General features: G+C 40.3%; 1 protein-coding gene across 2 annotated transcripts; it reads left to right on the forward strand.

The window, feature by feature from the left end:
* Positions 1 to 9,839: 9,839 nt before the first annotated feature.
* Positions 9,840 to 16,864, forward strand: barhl1b (BarH-like homeobox 1b). 2 transcript variants are annotated; one of them, XM_080876430.1, is made up of 4 exons: positions 9,840 to 10,280; positions 10,448 to 11,181; positions 13,623 to 13,845; positions 14,838 to 16,864. In XM_080876430.1, exons 2-4 carry the CDS (start codon positions 10,731 to 10,733, stop codon positions 15,139 to 15,141), a joined length of 978 nt encoding a protein of 325 aa, XP_080732556.1. In that variant the 5' UTR covers positions 9,840 to 10,280; positions 10,448 to 10,730; the 3' UTR covers positions 15,142 to 16,864. The 2 variants fall into 2 exon arrangements, with proteins under 2 accessions (XP_080732556.1, XP_080732555.1); XM_080876429.1 differs by having other exon boundaries at positions 9,840 to 11,181.
* Positions 16,865 to 18,210: the final 1,346 nt, after the last annotated feature.

Raw genomic sequence — 18,210 nt, forward strand, 5'->3', positions numbered from 1 at the left:
GGTGCACATGGGAGCGGGGAAGGGATGAGTGATCCATGTATGGTGTGAACTGTGGCAGGTGCATCCAACTTCAGTATTTTTTCCCAATACGTCTGTAGCATCAGCCATCAAACCTGTCAAGTATAGGAAGAGGACACTGGATGATTGGTCTCATTCTTGTTTACTCCTTTTACTTGTTTTACTCAGGTAAAGGTCTTCAATAGATGACTGCGCAAAGACATCATCCACCTTCCTTAACACTGTTCTTTTAATTTTATTAGTAGCTCTAAGATTATAAAAAAACCCATCTGATTCCACACTGACTTTCATTTGTTTGGTCGAATAGATGCTATATGATGACACAGAATTAAATATTCAAATTTAAAAAAATGTTCTCAGTCTGTGGCACTAAAACTTAGTCATTATATTGCCACAAGTACTGAAAAAACTTAAAATAAAGCCCATACCTCTAGTCCAATCATTTCATCTGCTATGACTTTTCAGATGTGATGCCTGGAAATAGCCTCACACTCATTTGCACAACTGTTTCCCTTACTTTCTGCATCCCCAGGTTGGCCGCGCGCTCAGAAAAAATAAAAAATGGTCCACTGCGCCAGGCAGGTGGGCTTTTAGTAGAAAGAGTCCCTCATCATCCCCTCATCACGTGCTGATGTGCCAAAAGTTGTTAGGGTTTGAAGGCTCGCGGAGTGTGGGTGTGCGGCGGAGCATGTGGAGCATACTAATGAAGCAATAAAAGTGACGGCGGGAGGGGTGAGGGTGGGGGTTGGAGGCATGTTGGAGGGGAAGGTAGTGGCGAGTGGAGAATTGGGAGTCGCTGACAGGAGGTGTGATAATTGAGATGTTGCGACCCCACATATTACCTGCATATTGGCCAAATTAGGAAGCAGGGAGTTTAAGGACAGGACAGAGAGCTGGAGACCCCCCACAGTGATCCACCTTGTGTGTGTGTGTGTGTGTGTGTGTGTGTGTGTGTGTGTGTGTGTGTGTGTGTGTGTGTGTGTGTGTGTGTGTGTGTGTGCAAAAGTAGAAGAGAGTCTGACATTTTTTTAGTAACTTCTGGTTAGTTAGTATGAAAAAAGTATTTGAGTTTGAGTTTGTAGTCATGGAATTAAAATGTAAGCTAGGCTAATTAGATGTGCTGTCATGGTATAAGAGCATTGATGACAACTGTGATATTCAAAAAATGAAGTATTGACATAATGTTAATATTCCAGTGGGAACAGCTATCTGGTTGAATTTGCACAGTTAGAGATGCGCGCAAATTTTGTAAGTGTACGGTAATTAATTTGCCAGCAAAGTTAAAAGTGAATTTTTCATCATTTTTCATAAAACTAATTTTAAGTTGGAAAAACTGAGAAGTTCTTCTGTACTTCTGAGGGTTTTTCTCTTGGAAAATCTTCTAAAATACTTATATGTTTTCTCATTATGTATTAAATAATGTTTATTTAACATACTGGAAACAGCTTGTTGATTAAAGACTGAGCAATAGAAGATAACACAGTTTCTTTAGAGTATACAATTCGTCTTCCAATTTAAAGCTATATGACCACATCAAAGTGCTCCTCAGACCATCTACAAGACATGTTAATTAACTTACCAAAGATGTCCTAAAACTACTAATAAATATAAAACAATGTAAGGCCAAAAACAACAACATCTAATAAAACAGAATAAGAATACTTTTTGGTGGTTAGGACCGTTGTTGGGACAAAATGATTACGTAGGTCTCTGGAAAGCCATAATAGGAATGTTCGAACTTCTCTGACATTACAAGATAATGATGAAATAACTAAAATAGTTTGCAGGACCCAACGTAATCCATCTCCTGGTGAAGCACATCAGGTACTTTAACAGGTTTCTACAGCATCTTGTCAAGCACTGGGTTTTAATTACTTGTGCATATGCTCATTTGTGTGTGTCTCTCTGTGGAGGGGCTTGTCCTGAGTGACAATCATGATGTGATTCATGGATGAAGCACGGCCTCTTCAGCGCCCCCATTTCCCCACACGGAGGGAAAAGGCCAAGGGCCCGACCCGCCTGTGTGTTCCCTGGCGGGACAGGGGGTAGGGGTGTGAACCTGGACCTTCTGCCTCTCCTGAAGGTGCAGTAGCTGGAGCCGAATGTCTCCACCGGCTCTCCACCAGCTTGTGTGTGTCTCCCTGTGGCAGCTGCAGGAGACCCCCTGCCCAATGTGAACCCACCAATATACCATCACTCAGAAGGAGACTACACGACAGATTAACATTGAACTATGACACAAATACATGTGGAAAACCAGCCTCTCTGACTACTACTGGCACATGTTTGGCTGCTGGAATGCACTAATCCCTGGTTCCACTTGCACAGAAGTGAAACTTTCCTGCTTTTCTCTGCGTTAGATCAATGTAAATGTGCACTTTTTGAACAAAACAAGCTATTTGAAGACATCGCCTCAGGCTCCGGCAAATTTACATGAGCATTTTTAAAACTTTGTATGGAACTTCTTGAGCTTTGCACTTAATGGGCAAAAAATAGGGGGGATAATTATTATTGCACTAGTTTGGGAAGTGTTACAGGTGATTCTGTCAAAATAGAAAAGAAAGGTGTTTAAATAATATTTGTCATTGCTTAGTGAAAACCTATTTTCAATTAATTGTTTTAGGATGTACATTAAATAATACATTAGATTTGTTACTAATCTCTACTTTGAGTGACTTGATTGCATTTTTTTCTGCCAAGCACAGGAACAAAAAGTGTAGACCGGCTGTGTCTACACTTAGACGGTATTTGCTGTTTAAAAACAGCTACGGAGGCTTACAAATCAAATGTAGGCAGAACTGGCTGCATGTCGGCTAATAAGGAACAACATGAAATAGAGATAACATTAGATCCAAAGTTTGTGTATAAATGAGCACCATGAAGTGAATTACAAGAAATGACCATTTTAAGCAAGTAGGTGTAGTGCTAACGCAGATGTTAGCAAGCTTGGTTAGCAAGGGGCAGATGGTCTGGGTAAGTAACATAGAATTTTATTTTATTTTTAAAAGAGAGAGCGCAAGAGAGACTCTAATGACTAAAATTGGAGCACAGATTTCTTAGAAAGGTTTATTTTAATTTTTTTTGCAGTTTACTAACAACACAAAGTTGAAAATTCCAGTTTGGTGCCTGGAATTCGCATAACATTTTCACCCTCACTAACTCCTGAGTATTACATAACAATAAGCCTTAATATAGCTTCAGAATTTGTAAGAATATTAAGACTTTTTAAAAAAAAATATCAGGCTGTAAACATGCTTATTTCTGCTATAAAGTTAGGCCTTTTCTTCTTATTTTGGACATGCCCCAAATTGTACAACTATTAGCTGGACATCTTTAAATGTTTTTCTGATATGTACAATTGCACATTAGAGCCGGACCCAATAACTGCATTGTTTGGATCTTCCTCTTCCCTTTTACACCTCAGCCCTGCTGCACAAACTACAGTTTTGTTCGGAATGGTATTGCTAAGAAAATGATCTTGACTCTCTGGAAGTCTGACACTGTACCTCAATTCAAAATGTGGCAAACAGAACTGACTCCTCTACTGCACATGGAGAGGATTAGGTGTACATTAGAGGACAAACTTAGTAAGTTAGTAATGTGTGGCAACCTTTTTTAGATCATGTATTAAAACAAAGTTCTCTTTGATCAATCGCAAATAACTCAGTCTACCACCCTAGTGTTCTACTTCTGTTCATTGCCAGTGTTGAAGTAGTGTTTTTGTTGCTGCTGTGTAACCTTTTACCTTATTTGTGTGTTTTTGCCCTTGCTGTTGTGTTGTCTGATTGTTTTTTCTCCCTTATATCAAAAATCTTAATAAACATAAAGTTAGGCATTTTAACATGCTATTGGAGCCAGCCACTTGAGGAACTACAGTTTTTGACACATCAGTGTTGGGTGTATTTTTCAGCCCATGCTCATTAAGTTGATTATCTTTGTTTCTTTTTCTCTGGCATATTGGACATTTTGGTCTAAAAAGATTTGTTTTGACAAGATTTTACATCCAATAAGATTGCTTAATACAAAGTCATTGCCTGCACTGTATTTGGTTTGCTACTGTCATGTTGTGTATCATCAAAAAGCCAACTCCTTCTACACATTCTCATCATTTACGCCACAAATTATTGAAAAGAAGTAATCAGATTACTGCTTTTGCACAAAAAATACCTAGTCTGGCTTAGTGGAAAATCTTTTTTTATGAGTTACAGTTATCACTTACAAGAATGCAGGATTGTGGTTGAAAGAAATTTAGAGAATCTGAAACTTACTGTTAAAAGATAACGTGAAACAAAGTGTGTTCAGATACACTTTGATGACCCAACCATCTGCCTGCATCTCCTCCTCCCAGTAACATTTTATGGTTCTGTAACAACATCCTCATAATTCTGCTTTTGCTGTTGTTGACGCTTAGAAATCTGTCTGCCCTGTTATTTATGACTCATCGCTATCAAACACAAACACCTGGGAGGATTAACAACCAACTAAAGTGGTGATTAAAACAAAATATCAACAAAAGCACTAAAGGACAGAGCTCCTTAAACTTATGCGTCATGGTTTAGGTCCTCTCTCTGGGTCAAAGGCTGGGGAAAGTTGGCCCTTGCCTGAAAGAGCTGGCATTGCTCATGAGGGACAGCTATGATGAATGGTCGTAGGCCCTCGTCCTCCACCTCCCCAAACCCCTCTTCATTGGCTCCTCACTCACCTCTCTGCCTCTTGGCAACATCCCTCCATCGCCTCTTATCCTCTGACCAGATGTGTTCATTGAACTCTGTCAGGAATAATAAAACACTGGCTGCAAGAGGCATGCACACCGAGCCTACGGAGCAGGACGGGAGGGTAAGCTGCATAGTCAGATGCATGAACATGCAATGATGAAAGCTAATAGATCCAAATGAGGCATCCTAATTATTATAACGATCAATAGTGCAATGGTGTGATGCTAATGAGAAACACAACATACTGAAATTGTATTAAATGGTCATGTAATCACATTTGGATGTACTTTAACTTAAACATACCACGAAGACAACATCTCCTTTTTTTTTTACCACATTTCTCTGCTAAACAAACTTCTCCACTCAAAACTGCCAAGAAAGGAGTGCTTCACTTAGCCACTTTGATAATGAATTAGCAAAATTTGATGATTACCAACAAATTAAGGTCATTACTTTGCTTGAAGAAAAAAAGAAAAATGGCTAAAATTGTGCAAACAAGTAGACGCGTGACCTGGTGTTTGCTGAACATGCCACGTCAGCATCGTGGACATTAAGCTGTCACGGATGTCTGTGACATTTGCTTTCACGGGAGAAGGAAAGTTTATGATGGTTTCCTCTAGTTGTGTGAGTCTCATTCGACAGAGTATAGCAGAAGAAATGTCAAACACTGCTCATCCTGTATTGAACTCAAGTCTATTGATGGACGAAGAAGATGAAGAGAAACTGAGAAGGATGAAGGAGGAGGAGAAACTGTTTTTTTTTTTTTTTTTGTGGCTCTGATTTTGCTGCTCAGGAAGCCCTCCTGGGACAGAATCAAAACCCTTCCTCTTCTGATACCCTCTCACCACAGGCACCCGGTGACCACTCGCCCCCAGAGAGTGAGTCAGGATGAGAGGGAGGACGAGGAGAGGTGGCAAAGATGGAGGAAGGGCGAGCAGCACATTGATGGCTAGAGTGATGATTTCCTTCACACACAAATGCCCCCACTCATCCTTTCAACTCCACCCACCTCCCCATGGCCCCAGCCCTGCAGGCAACACATGCACACATGCACTATACCACACACACACACACACACACACACACACACACACACACACACACACACACACACACACACACACACACCATGGTTAGGCCTCCAATTAAATCAAAAGTGGTTTGTTTTTATTGGTCTTTTGCGCTGACAAGTGGGCTATCATTCTGACGGCTCTACCTGTCAGTGAGCAGCTGAAAATCCTCCGTTGACAATGCCCAATGCTTCCAATTAGGGGAGAATCAGACTCCTGGCGCGCTAGCCATCTTTCCTCTCACCCCCCCCCCCCCCCCCCCCGGCCCACCTTCCCTCCCTCTTTTCTTCTGCACTCGATCCCCTACCATTCCCCTCTTTCCCTCTCACTCTCCTCCGTAATATCTCCCTCCTCCTACCTTTCTCTTTCTCTCCAGGAGAAGGAGGTCTGTCTCCGCTGCAAATTACAGACACAAAACGAAGGTGGTGGCGGTGCAGGCGCTGGGAGCTGCCGGTCCAGGGCCCTGTCAGCATTAATGAGACGATGAAGGTTTATTTTGCCCGCATGCATGTGCTAAATTCTTTCTTGTGTGACAGCTGACTGGGAAATGTGAGTGTTAACCTTATAAAAGATTCAGCGGGTTCTCATTATTTTCTGTCAACTCCAGTACCTGATGCCGTTAAGGTGCATCATTTGCATCCCTGACTGGTCCGAGGTGCAGCACCAGCACCGGAGCAAGCTTTTTTTTGTTTCCTTTTTTCCCTCCTCCCCTCTTTTTTTAAACACTGTTTGTTTGTTTAAAGGAGTCATCTTTTTACATACATCCTCCTCGAAAGACGCGCTTTACTCGATGTTCCGAAACGATAGAGATGCCAAAGTTTATTCAAAGGCGACACACGTTTTTACAAAACATATCTAGATACATATTTAACACGTCTGCTCAATTGAGCGAGTAAATAAAATGTAGCACAATGTTTCCTCTTTTTCCTCCTCCTTGCAAAAGCATGGAAAGCTGAGAAGGCCCAGCAGGCATTATTAGTAGTAAAGCTTATGGACAGGAATCTAGTAATGCACAATGGGGGTGGGGGGTTAAAATAAAGCACATATCTGCAGATAGATTATTAACACTGACAAGTCAGTATGGACTATTATGATGAAACTGCACTTGGTGTCAGTTTATCATGTCTCAGGCTCTATGTAAACCCACTGAAGCTTCTGCACAAAAGACTGATCAGCATAAAATATTTACATCCATACTGGCCTTGAATAATCTGAATTAAATTGAACTGTACAGCTGTCATTCCAGCCAGAGAAAAAACAGTCTACACTTCAAAAAATAGCCCAAGGGTGCCAATTTTGTTTTCTAAGTGGAAGGCTGTTTAATGTGGGTCAATTATAAAGTATTATTAAACCAGGTGAGTGCTGCGGAGACAGGCAGCAACTGATCATTCAGTGTCCATTTCCTGAAAACATCCCCGTTTCCTTCCTTTAACATGGATCAATAACATCCTCCTACAAAGTCAGTGTATGTGTGTGTGCGTGTGTGTGCGTGTGTGTGTGTGTGTGTGTGTGCGTGTATGCGCGCGCGTGTGTCAGAAAAAGATCGTGAAAAAGGGAAAGTGTGTGTGTGTGTGTGTTTGTGTATCAACACCAGGTTAACAGTTGCACTGGCCCTCAAGTTCTGACCACTTCCTGAAGGGAAAAAAAACCCTCTACTTGACCACAGGGACACTTGCTCAAAACCAGCAGAAGCATGAGCCAAATCATTTCACTACACTACACACACAAGCACACACACACTTACAGTTACAGTCTATCTCCACTGTCTTCTGCCAAAAAACACATACTCCAGGATTTAGAAACTTAACCAACAGCCTAAAATGTTAAATTTAAACTCAAAAACACATTTAATTTTAAAACCAAGATGCTCATGTAGTCGATATTAGTGGTTTGTTTGATCCAAAAATGATTTAATGAGGGGAAAAAAGAGACATAAAATATCTTCTGTTTCCAGTGTTTTTCCAGTTTTATACTGATCTAAATGAATTAAGACACTCAAACATAAAATTTTGGCAAACTTGTAATTTTTTTAATGATTATTTTTAAAGTCACATTTAAAACAATTAAGAATTACAAACGGGTTATATATATATATATATATATATATATATATATATATATATATATATATATATATATATATATATATATATATATATATATATATATATACTCATACATACATATATACATACATATTATTTTTTACACGTATGGACTGATTTTTTTACCCCCAGTTTTTATTATTATCATTATTATTTTAACTAATTAATTAAATTGTTGATTCATTGATTACCTACAAATTTATTGTTGTTTTTTTTAAAGGAGCTTTGGTTCCATTTCTAAATATTAATTTTAAATGTAATTATTGTGTTTTTCCCGACATTATGGGTCAAAAAATAAAAACACAATAATGAGCAACTCAAATTAAATTAAACATAAGAGGACTTTGGGGTTTTTTAAAGAAACAAACAGGAATAATTAAAGCTTCTTTAAGTTTTAAAGGCCACATGATGATCCCAAGCAGGAAGAAGTCGGTTTAATCACCTTATGATTAATTCACAACAACATCGCTGGAGCCTGTGGATGCATGGCACGGTAAGAATAAAGAGGGGAAGTTAAAAAAAAAATCGAGAAAGCACCAAACCACTGCTCCTTTCATGCACAAGCAGAGGAGAAAGAAACAGCTAAGTCAGGGTGGGTGTGTTGCCTTATATCTGTGTTGTCCCCGCCTCATATGTGACAGCTTGCAGCCGTGATGGGACCCCATGGGAGCGGGGAGCGGATTCACTAACCTGCCGGTGTCTGAGACCGACGCGCGCCTCCAATCTGGTGGTCACATGGGGTGGAAGATGAGGGGGGAGGGGGGGTGTGGGGTGTCGGTGATGATGGGAGGGGGGTTAGTTAGATTATTAGGGGCTGTCGAGGCCGTCGCACGGGGCAAACTGTTGTGCAGGATGGAGCTCAAGGCGCGCACACAATGGCATTTCACGCGTGTTAAGGTGAAAAGTGCGCACAATGGCACTTGAGGCGACTTGAAGTTTTGGCGTCACGCTGCTCGGAATATTGTGCATAATTACCAGCGACAATGAGATCATTATTATGCTCTAAATGATGACTGTTCACCCGCGAGACCAAGAAAAGAAAAGCAACTTTTAGTATGTATATATATATATATATATATATATATATATATATATATATATATATATATATATATATATATATATATATATATATATATATGATGATTGTAAAGTTGCAACTTAAGGTAAATGAAAAAAATAAAATAAAATAAGATTTTAAAAACACAAAAAGGCCCACTTCAATTGATTTGAATTGAATTGAATAAATAAATAAATAGGGCTGTGTTTATAAAAATGCAAACAATAATTTTAATAACTATAATAATAACTTAATAATAATAATAATAATAATAATAATAATAATAATAATAATAATAATAATAATAATAATAATGTTGGCATTGCTCTAGACTAATAGTGCAATGTCAAAACCCACCAATCGTTGTAATCGAGGTTAAACCTGAAAATCCTACAAATAAAAAAAACTAACTAAAAGTAAAATTAGTGAGAGTAAAAAAAAACTAAATCGTTGAAGGGAAGAAAACTGTATAAATGGAATCTGTGGAGGTGGGAAACAAATCCAGTCAAAGAAAAGGAGTCGAGAAGAAAAACAGCGAGCCGCCCCACATAATAACCCCATTATAAGCCTCATCAATGATGTAATGAAAGCAAACAGTGTGAAAATTGCCTGTAAACAGTTGGATCTGAGTCTCCTGATGAATTCAGTGTCTCTTTTATCAAAGTGAGGATGAGCCAGGATGGGGGAGTCAGGGTGGGAGGCAGAGAGAGAGAGAGAGGGGGGGGGGGGGGAGCGAGAGAGAGTGGGCGTGTGGGGAGGTCCACTTCCAGCTCCCCTCAACCAATGAAGGCTTGTCACAGGGGACTCACGTGGACGAGGCGCTCTTAAAACCTAGCTCCTGACTTTTCCTCAAGTTCAATTTTTTGGGATTCCCTCCCACCCCAACCACATCTCGTCAATTTACTTGCCAGATGTGACTGTTTAACCCAGTTTATCGTAGCTTTTTTTTATTTTTGCTTTTGCGTTGCGCATCTCATCGTCCTGCGTCCTCCGCTTCTTCCTCTTTTGCTGCTCTCTTTTCCTGCAGCAGCTCTCGGACGCTTCTCTCTCACACTCTACTGGGTTTCTTTTTTAAAAGATTTGTTTATTTATTAAAGGTTTGCCCGACCCCCTTGAAGGAATGCGAGCAGTTTGCCTCTGTCTTCCGCAAAGCCTCATGACCAGCTGCCCTGAAAACTGTCCCCCGGTCCCATCTCGGGGTTGACGCTGTCCCTGTCCATGGTGCTGAACAGCTTTTTCCCGAAGACGCCGTTGAGCTGCGGCTGCTGCTCCACAAATCCTCCGTATTTCTGGGTATTTTCGGGTACTGCAGGTGAGATGTCAGCAATGATCGCTTCATCTACCCGGAGAGGCTTCTGAACTCAAAACAGAAGGAGTTGATCCCGAAGGAAGCCAAACGAATCGATTGTGACTCCTACGGTTGATTTCAGAGAGACTCCTTCGACTCTCACGCGCTCTCTTTCTCTTTTATTTTTTTAGACTTTTCCGAAAGACGAACATTGGAATCATGGACCATTCGTGTAACTCATCTTAGCGTGGAAATATCTGGCCTAAAAATAACGACAAGCCGGCTGGGGGCGGGGGGACTGGAAGTAGCGGGTGAATTATCTTCATTTGTAGCATATCCAAAAATATTTGTGTTGATGCCGGAAAGGGGTCACTTCTATTCTGGATCAGCTGAGACTAAAACAACCCCTTCTGCCCTAAAATAAAAACTTGTCCTGAATACCAAATGTCAGTTTGAGGAGGTCTCATCAAGACAATGGAGTCGTCCGCCAATGGGTCCAGTTTTGGCATCGACTCTCTGCTGTCCCACAGGCCTGGGAGTCCGGTGTCCAAAGGGGACAGTCTGGTGGGAGAGTGCCGCTCCCCTCTGGAGTTCAGCCCCAGATCAGACGTGGAGAGCGGCTGTTCGTCGCCTCCGTCGCCGAGGAGGGAGTGCGTGGATGAGGTAGCCCAGAGGCAAGGTCACGGCGTCGGCCTACCACCGCACCTGCAACACGCGCAGATATCTGCTGGGTCGCAGCAGAGGACCGTGACCTCGTCGTTTCTCATCAGAGATATTCTCGCGGACTGTAAGCCTCTGGCTGCCTGCGCTCCTTACTCCAGCAATGGACAGCCGACTCAGGAGGCGGGGAGGCTGGCCTCGAAGATCGCGGACGACTTTATGGAGAAAATCCACAGCAACTCATCGTCAGACAGTGAATATAAAGGTAAGGGTGCCACACTGACTGCCTACTCTACAGAGGAGAATGGAGGCAAGCCTGCTGTACGTCATAATACATATTTGGCTCAAAACAAACAAACAAACAAACAAACAAACACACAAACAGACACACAAACAAGACAACATCAAAAAAAAAAAAAAAACAAAAAAAACTTTTGGTAGTTAAAAATTCCACTGAATGAGTTTTTCAAATCTATATTTTAACACTTTAAAACCTTTACTTATTTCTTTATTCAGTTATTTATCTTGATTGATGTTTGTTTGATTTATTGTTCTTCGCTTTTTATTTTGCATACGATAGTCATAAATAAAGTAAAAGGGTCATGTAAAGGTCTGGCACAAAATGTGTAAGCTAGTGTAATGTGGAAGAATATAGAGCATAAAGTTGGAACAACAACAGATCAGCTTTTCAAAATAAAGACTAATTTGGATATTTTGGAGTGTTGACTGGTGATTAAAAATAAAATAAAAGTTCCGTTTTTAACGTCTTAAATTATTTCATGATAATCAATCTTTTTACTATAAAAACAAAAATCGAGGCATCTATTTTCTAATAAAATATGCAGACACAGGTGATCATACAAACATACTGCTCTTATGTGATTAGTAGCAGGTCACCGGAACGATGACCAACGATAAGCAAAATATCGACGTGGAAATGAGTCGCGATTGGTTACCTCTGGATGGTGACAGACCAGAGCCTTTTATCAAGTTATTATAAATAAAAAACAAGACAAAACAAAAACGGCTGCCTGCCTGTACACGCAAACACGCGGGGTCCGCTTCAAGCTCTGCGTTAAGCAGAATATCCGTAAAGCATCTGTTGATGTCAGTGAGGCACGAATGGTAGAGATGACAGGGTCGCCTCCAGATAAATGCCATCAAGGGCCTCTCTGTTTCCAATCATGTCAGCCATAACAGACGTGCCACCTCCACTGACAGTTTAATGAAGCAGTGCCTGGAAAGAACTCCACCGCTGTGGGCTACAACAGGAAATACAAACAAAATCACACTTAATACACCTACAAACTATTATTATTATTATTATTATTATTATTATTATTATTATTATTATTATTATTATTATTATTATTATTATTATTATGTTTTCTCGCAAGCTATTCATTTAAACGTAAAGTCACTGATTTCTTCAACATTTTCCGCCCGTGCGCTCACGTGCATCACAGAGTGGATGCGACGCGCTGATTGATTGAAGAAGCCGCGGGTCCCACGCGCGGCTCCCGCCACGGTAACTTTGATTTCCACGAATCCGCCTTCTGTAATATATCAGGGATTTGATGCAATTTGTCCCCGGCGCTAATCAGATTTGTAACCGCGCCCGGCCGCCCAGCTCTTGATTTCCACTCATGTCCACGGTGCTGTGAAGTTTCTCCGGTCGCGGTTGAAAGGCTCGTCCTTTCCCTTGTGGCTCAATTAGGCGGATTATTGTGCTTCTTGAGACGACTCAACTATTCAAGTACCAAGATCTCTCGCCTTACTCGCTTCTATTGTTTTCTTCTTCTTTCTCTTCTTCTTCTATTTTATTTTATATTTTTTTAACTATCAGAGAATTAACTATAAGGACTACATATCAATGCTCGTCCTGACACGACACCACGTGTACAAAGAACAAAGGCTGTGGATCTGCTAACAGGAAAATATCAAATTGGAAGGGTGAATATTGGAATAGCTTTTCATAACAATTTAAGGCCAAATCAAACAGCTCCATAAGCCTATAGGCGCAGTTTCCAGTGGCGCGATTTCACTCGAAAATGACAGCTCTTCTAAAACGTAGATACAACTCATCGCTGGTTAAAAAATAAATTATAAAATATTTTCACATTAGAAATGTTTTTAAAATTGATTTTTTTATATCTGCAGATTAAACGGTGCACTTTGGAGCCCGCAGAAAGTGATTTTGTGTTGTGTTCATTTAAAAATGAAACTTTAAAAACAAAACAAGGCCTTCTGGTCAAAAGTTCGGCTTAATACACACACACACACACACACACACACACACACACACACACACACACACACACACACACACACACACACACATATATGTATATATGTATATATCTGTATAGATATATACATATATATTTTATTTCCAATCAAAATTTTCCAAAATAAGTTTTTGCTTCTTTTACACACAAAAAACAGAAAAATGTTGACAAATCCTTAAAGTCAAATTAATTTTTCTGTATTTTTGTGGTTTTCGTCTTCAAATCCTACATTAGGTAAGCGCAACGTAACAGGGCAAACCATTTATTCTGTTTGTGTTTACTGATAGTTGTTTGCCCTGTAGGACAGTCGTGCACAGATTTATTAGCCTCCTCTTCTTGTGGAGGCTGCACGCAAAGAATTTCTACTGTGTGCCGTGGGAGAGGCCTTAACTGGTTTCACTCTGTTTCTGTCAACCAGTGAAAGAGGAGGGAGACAGAGAGATCTCAAGCAGCAGAGACAGCCCTCAGGTCCGGCTGAAGAAGCCCAGGAAGGCCCGGACAGCCTTCACAGACCACCAGCTGGCCCAACTGGAGCGCAGTTTCGAGCGGCAGAAGTACCTGAGCGTCCAGGACCGCATGGAGCTGGCGGCCTCCCTCAACCTCACCGACACGCAGGTCAAGACCTGGTACCAGAACCGGAGGTAAAGACGCTGCTGTTTTCTAAAAGGGAGGGGGGTGGGGGTTAATCTCGTTTCTCACGGCCGACTCATGACCCGGGACGCCATGTTTTCCAACTGAAGGTGGCAAGATTTCACCTCATATCTGAGTGAATGCGGGACGACAACGAACCATTAACTTCGATTAGTGATCAGCCTGCCTTTTTCTATTAATTGATTTATTGTGTGGTCCATAAAATGTTAGAATAACTAAATATATCTGACATCTGATCCCAAATCATAAAAACAGCATTCACGTTTGAAGTAGAGGGACAAATTGCTTTATTATTTTTTTATTTTTTTGTTGTTGTTCTTCTTCTTATTAGATAAAAATTTCAGCTCTAACTTGTATACATCTACGGGAGCACTTACTGACTGGCAGCACTTCTGTGGATTAGTGCTGGATATTTGTATTTTATATACTCTTAAGAAACAATTAAAAGGGCATCACATAATGGAGACGTGTCACTTGACCTCAAAAATATATATTTTCTATATCAGCTTTTCAAATACATTAGCAAAGCTGCACAGGAAACAAATGTAAAATAAATAAAAATACTTTTGGGTTCAGATAACTTTATTTATCTGCAGTCTGTCTCTGGGGCAGCTAAATGACATAAATAAATATAAAAACAACACTTTGGACTATGAATAATGTATCATTGCATGTGTGCATATTAATAATTCAAACAAACTACTATATCTACTCAATTATCTTTAGTATGAATTATTCACCTGCATGGAGTGCACACTGGCAACCTAACAGACATCGCTGGGTGTGAATACATGTGGCAGGTTGGAGATTTTAGTGATTTTAGAAAGAAAAAAAACCTCACTTGAATGTTAATTGGATTCCAGGTAAACAGATGGGAGATATTTTGGTGTGTCAAACACGAGACACGTATTCAGATATACATATGCTCCACACTTAAAAAAAAAAGAAGCTAAAACCTAAAAACATCTTTTATCTCTTCCAGGACAAAGTGGAAGAGGCAGACGGCGGTAGGACTCGAGCTTCTGGCCGAAGCTGGAAACTACTCCGCCCTGCAGAGGATGTTCCCGTCCCCGTACTTCTACCCGCAGAGCCTGGTGTCCAACCTGGACCCCGGAGCTGCCCTCTATCTGTACAGAGGCCCATCGGCGCCCCCGCCGGCCCTGCAGAGACCCCTGGTTCCTCGGATCCTGCTCCACGGCCTGCAGGGGGCCAGCGAGCCGCCACCTCCTCCGCCTCCCCTGCCTCCTATGAGCGGCGTGCTTCCCCGGCCAGCTCAGCAGCGGTGAGCGGGCCCCTGCAGATATTATTTTTCCTTATTTTTATTATTATTATTTTTTTTTGGTTTTTCCTTCGCCGATCCTGGCAGCTTGGGACTCGTTAGAATAAACGAAACAAAGACAGAAAGAGTTTTAAAAAAACAAACCCCGAAGAAAACTAAGACTAAAACAAACTGTTCGGCCTTTAAATGGTGAAAACTGATCCACGATGAACCCAGACGGACGGACCTTTGTGACTGAGACCCCCGCTGCCTGTATGGAAGTTTTTTTTCTTTTTCTTTGTGTCTTTGGGGGCAGGAACTTTATTTATAACTTATTTATTTTTCAATATGAATCAAAGCATCTAAGTTATGTATTTATTTGAACCCAATTACAGTATTCAGTGTTTTTCTCAAAAAACAGATACACTGCATTTGTCGGTGGCACTTTGACCTTCATTCCAATGCTAATTAGACCTTTATTATTATTATTATTATTATTATTATTATTATTATTATTAAAAAGGTGGAAACGAACAACCACCCCTGTAATCTGAATAATAGCTTATTTGAAGAGCTAACGGAACAATGAAGGGATTTTCTTTCTATTTTCGTTGATTTTCTAGGTTGTCATTGATTTTTCTTTACACGTGAAGCCGTCATGAACCTGTAAATAAGAATATTTTGCATTTTAACCTAAAAAGACTGATTTTAAAAGAAAACTTTTCCCGTTTGTTTGATCTGTTACTGCGTCTCTTTCAGACCACGGTGATCCAGTATAACATAATCGGCTAGATTAGCCATCAGAAATTATACAGAAAAAAAAACACACAAAAAAAACAAAAACACATATTGTCTGAGAAAGGATGGACTACCTGCCCGGACCCACGTGTAGGCACATATACAGGAGAGATATGGAAAGAAAAGAAAGAAATCTATAAAAGTCTTTTTCTTGTTCTTAGTTGAAGTTTTTAGCTGAGTAAAGTTGTCAAGTAATTTATTTAAAAGCTGTTTGATCCCCGCAGAGGGGAAGGCAATCACCTCAGTGATTATTCATTTTGTATTTTTTTCGATAAATGATTGGACTCGGGTCCGCATACAGGTGTAACCGCCTGTTGATTTGCTATAGATGTATTTGAACATTGTGGATTACTTATGTTACTTCATATGAAACCCGTGATAACCCTTAATTGTTAATACTCTCCTTTGGTGAAAAAAATGTATATTGCAGATATCAAACTTGTGGAGTGGTTCTCGTATATCTCCTGGATCGTTTTTAATTATATATTTTTTAATTATTATTATTATTATTATTATTATTATTATTATTATTATTATTATTATTATTATTGTTATTAATAATAATAATAAAAATTTCGTTCCTCTAGCTTTCCCCCAAATTATCTCCCCAATTTCGTGAAGTTCTTTTTTTCTTCTTTTTCTTTTTTCTGGTGAAATTCACAGCAAAAGTTGGACAGAAAAAAAGGGGGGATTTGATGTAAAAGAGAATTACTTTTATAAATGTGGAAATAAAAGTCTTTCATTTAATCAAGTGGCTGCTTGAGTGTGTGACGGGAGGGCTTTTCAGGTGGAATCAACACGTGGACGCGGGGCATCACGCAGAAGAAGCTACACGAGGTGGACAAAAACAGCAGCAACACTTGGTGCAGTCTGATGCAGCCATGAAGCTCTGATTTTTTGGGGGATCGTGTTGTGCTGGGGGGGTACTCTTTATTTCGGATTGCGCTGTGTACACATGCGCCGTTTTTTTGTTTGTTTGTTTTTTTTAAAAAAAAAAACGTATTACCCGCTTACATAGCAAAAAGTATCTTTAAACAAATACAGCTTATTTAAACAGCAAAAAAATTATTTTGACTATTTTTTTTTTAATTTGGCATTTTTAAAAAAACGAAAATAGAAATCTGGATATTAGCAAATTAAAATAATCATAGAAGAAGAAGAATTTTGTATGAGCAGTATGAAGGTATGAGCAGAGTCCTGTTTGATGTTTAGCGAAACGTCAGTGGGATTTATTAAAAATACATTTTAAGGAATGTCAGTGTTATTGAGCAAAAGTTGGGGAGATGCATCCTGCTGCTTTAAATCACTTTACATGAAGAAGTTATAGGAAAAAACTGTCTATCCCTCCTCTGTTTGGTTTGGTGGTGTTGATTTTAATTAATGGAAAGGTGGACAGTTGTCACTTTTTCTAATCTTTAAAAAAAAAAAAGCAGACGTCTCTGGAAATGTTAGTGCGGTTTTTTCCCACTTAATATTATTATTAGTTGCGCTCATCGGGTGTTTCGTTTCCTTTTTTGACAGCAAAGGGCTTTACAGATAATTAAACAAAAGGAACAAAAGCGCACGCGGACAGTGCACACACATACACACACACACACACATTCAAAAGTGCAATCAAAGATCAATTCCAGCTAATGTCTTTAAAGGAGGGCCAACAAAGCAGAAGGGTATTCTGTCCAAAATGGAGCCCCTGTCTCCTGCCATCCTCCCTCCCTTCCTCCCTCTCGCTTTCTCTCTCTCATTCCCACTTTTCTAAATTAACAGCAGCGACTCCAATTCGTTTTCCATAAACAATGCAGGAGATGAAATATTAATGTCATGTGCGCAATTGTTTAAGTGCCTTAAATGATCCCCATTTGGAAATTGATTGTTTCCATCCTTCTTTTTTCCTTGAGGGTGCTGGATGCGCGCTCCTCTGCCAAACGGCTCCAACAGCTGGTGACCGGGCTGGAGCTGACTGCAGACCGGGGATCAGCGTGGGGACAGCTGGTCAGCGGCTCCACCACAACTACCACCACAACCCCTCCCTTCATCCTTACAAATTTCAATCAGCCACCCATGCACCAACCCCACTCTCATCCTCCAAGTCTGTGTGGACCCAAGTTATTCGGCCATGGCGCTTTGGGGGTTAAAGGAGTTCAGGCTGACGGACACGACTTGGCATGTAGGATGTTAACGATTAGACAAAAGACTTTAATAGGTTTTAATTGAAAGTCGATAATGGGTTTGATAGCCAGCTCCCCCTGCTGTCCTCCACGCAAGGCACCTGTTATCTGGGGGCTCCACTTAGTGGCTGACC

The sequence above is a fragment of the Rhamphochromis sp. 'chilingali' genome (genome assembly GCF_963969265.1).
Source record: "Rhamphochromis sp. 'chilingali' genome assembly, chromosome: 2".
NCBI lineage: Eukaryota > Metazoa > Chordata > Actinopteri > Cichliformes > Cichlidae > Rhamphochromis > Rhamphochromis sp. 'chilingali'.

Coding starts and splice junctions, on each gene's coding strand:
- barhl1b (XM_080876429.1), top strand. CDS start 10,731: ATGGAGTCGTCCGCCAATGGGTCCAGTTTTGGCATCGACTCTCTGCTG. Junction 11,182..13,622: donor GTCAGACAGTGAATATAAAG/GTAAGGGTGCCA, acceptor TCTGTCAACCAG/TGAAAGAGGAGGGAGACAGA. Junction 13,846..14,837: donor ACCTGGTACCAGAACCGGAG/GTAAAGACGCTG, acceptor TATCTCTTCCAG/GACAAAGTGGAAGAGGCAGA.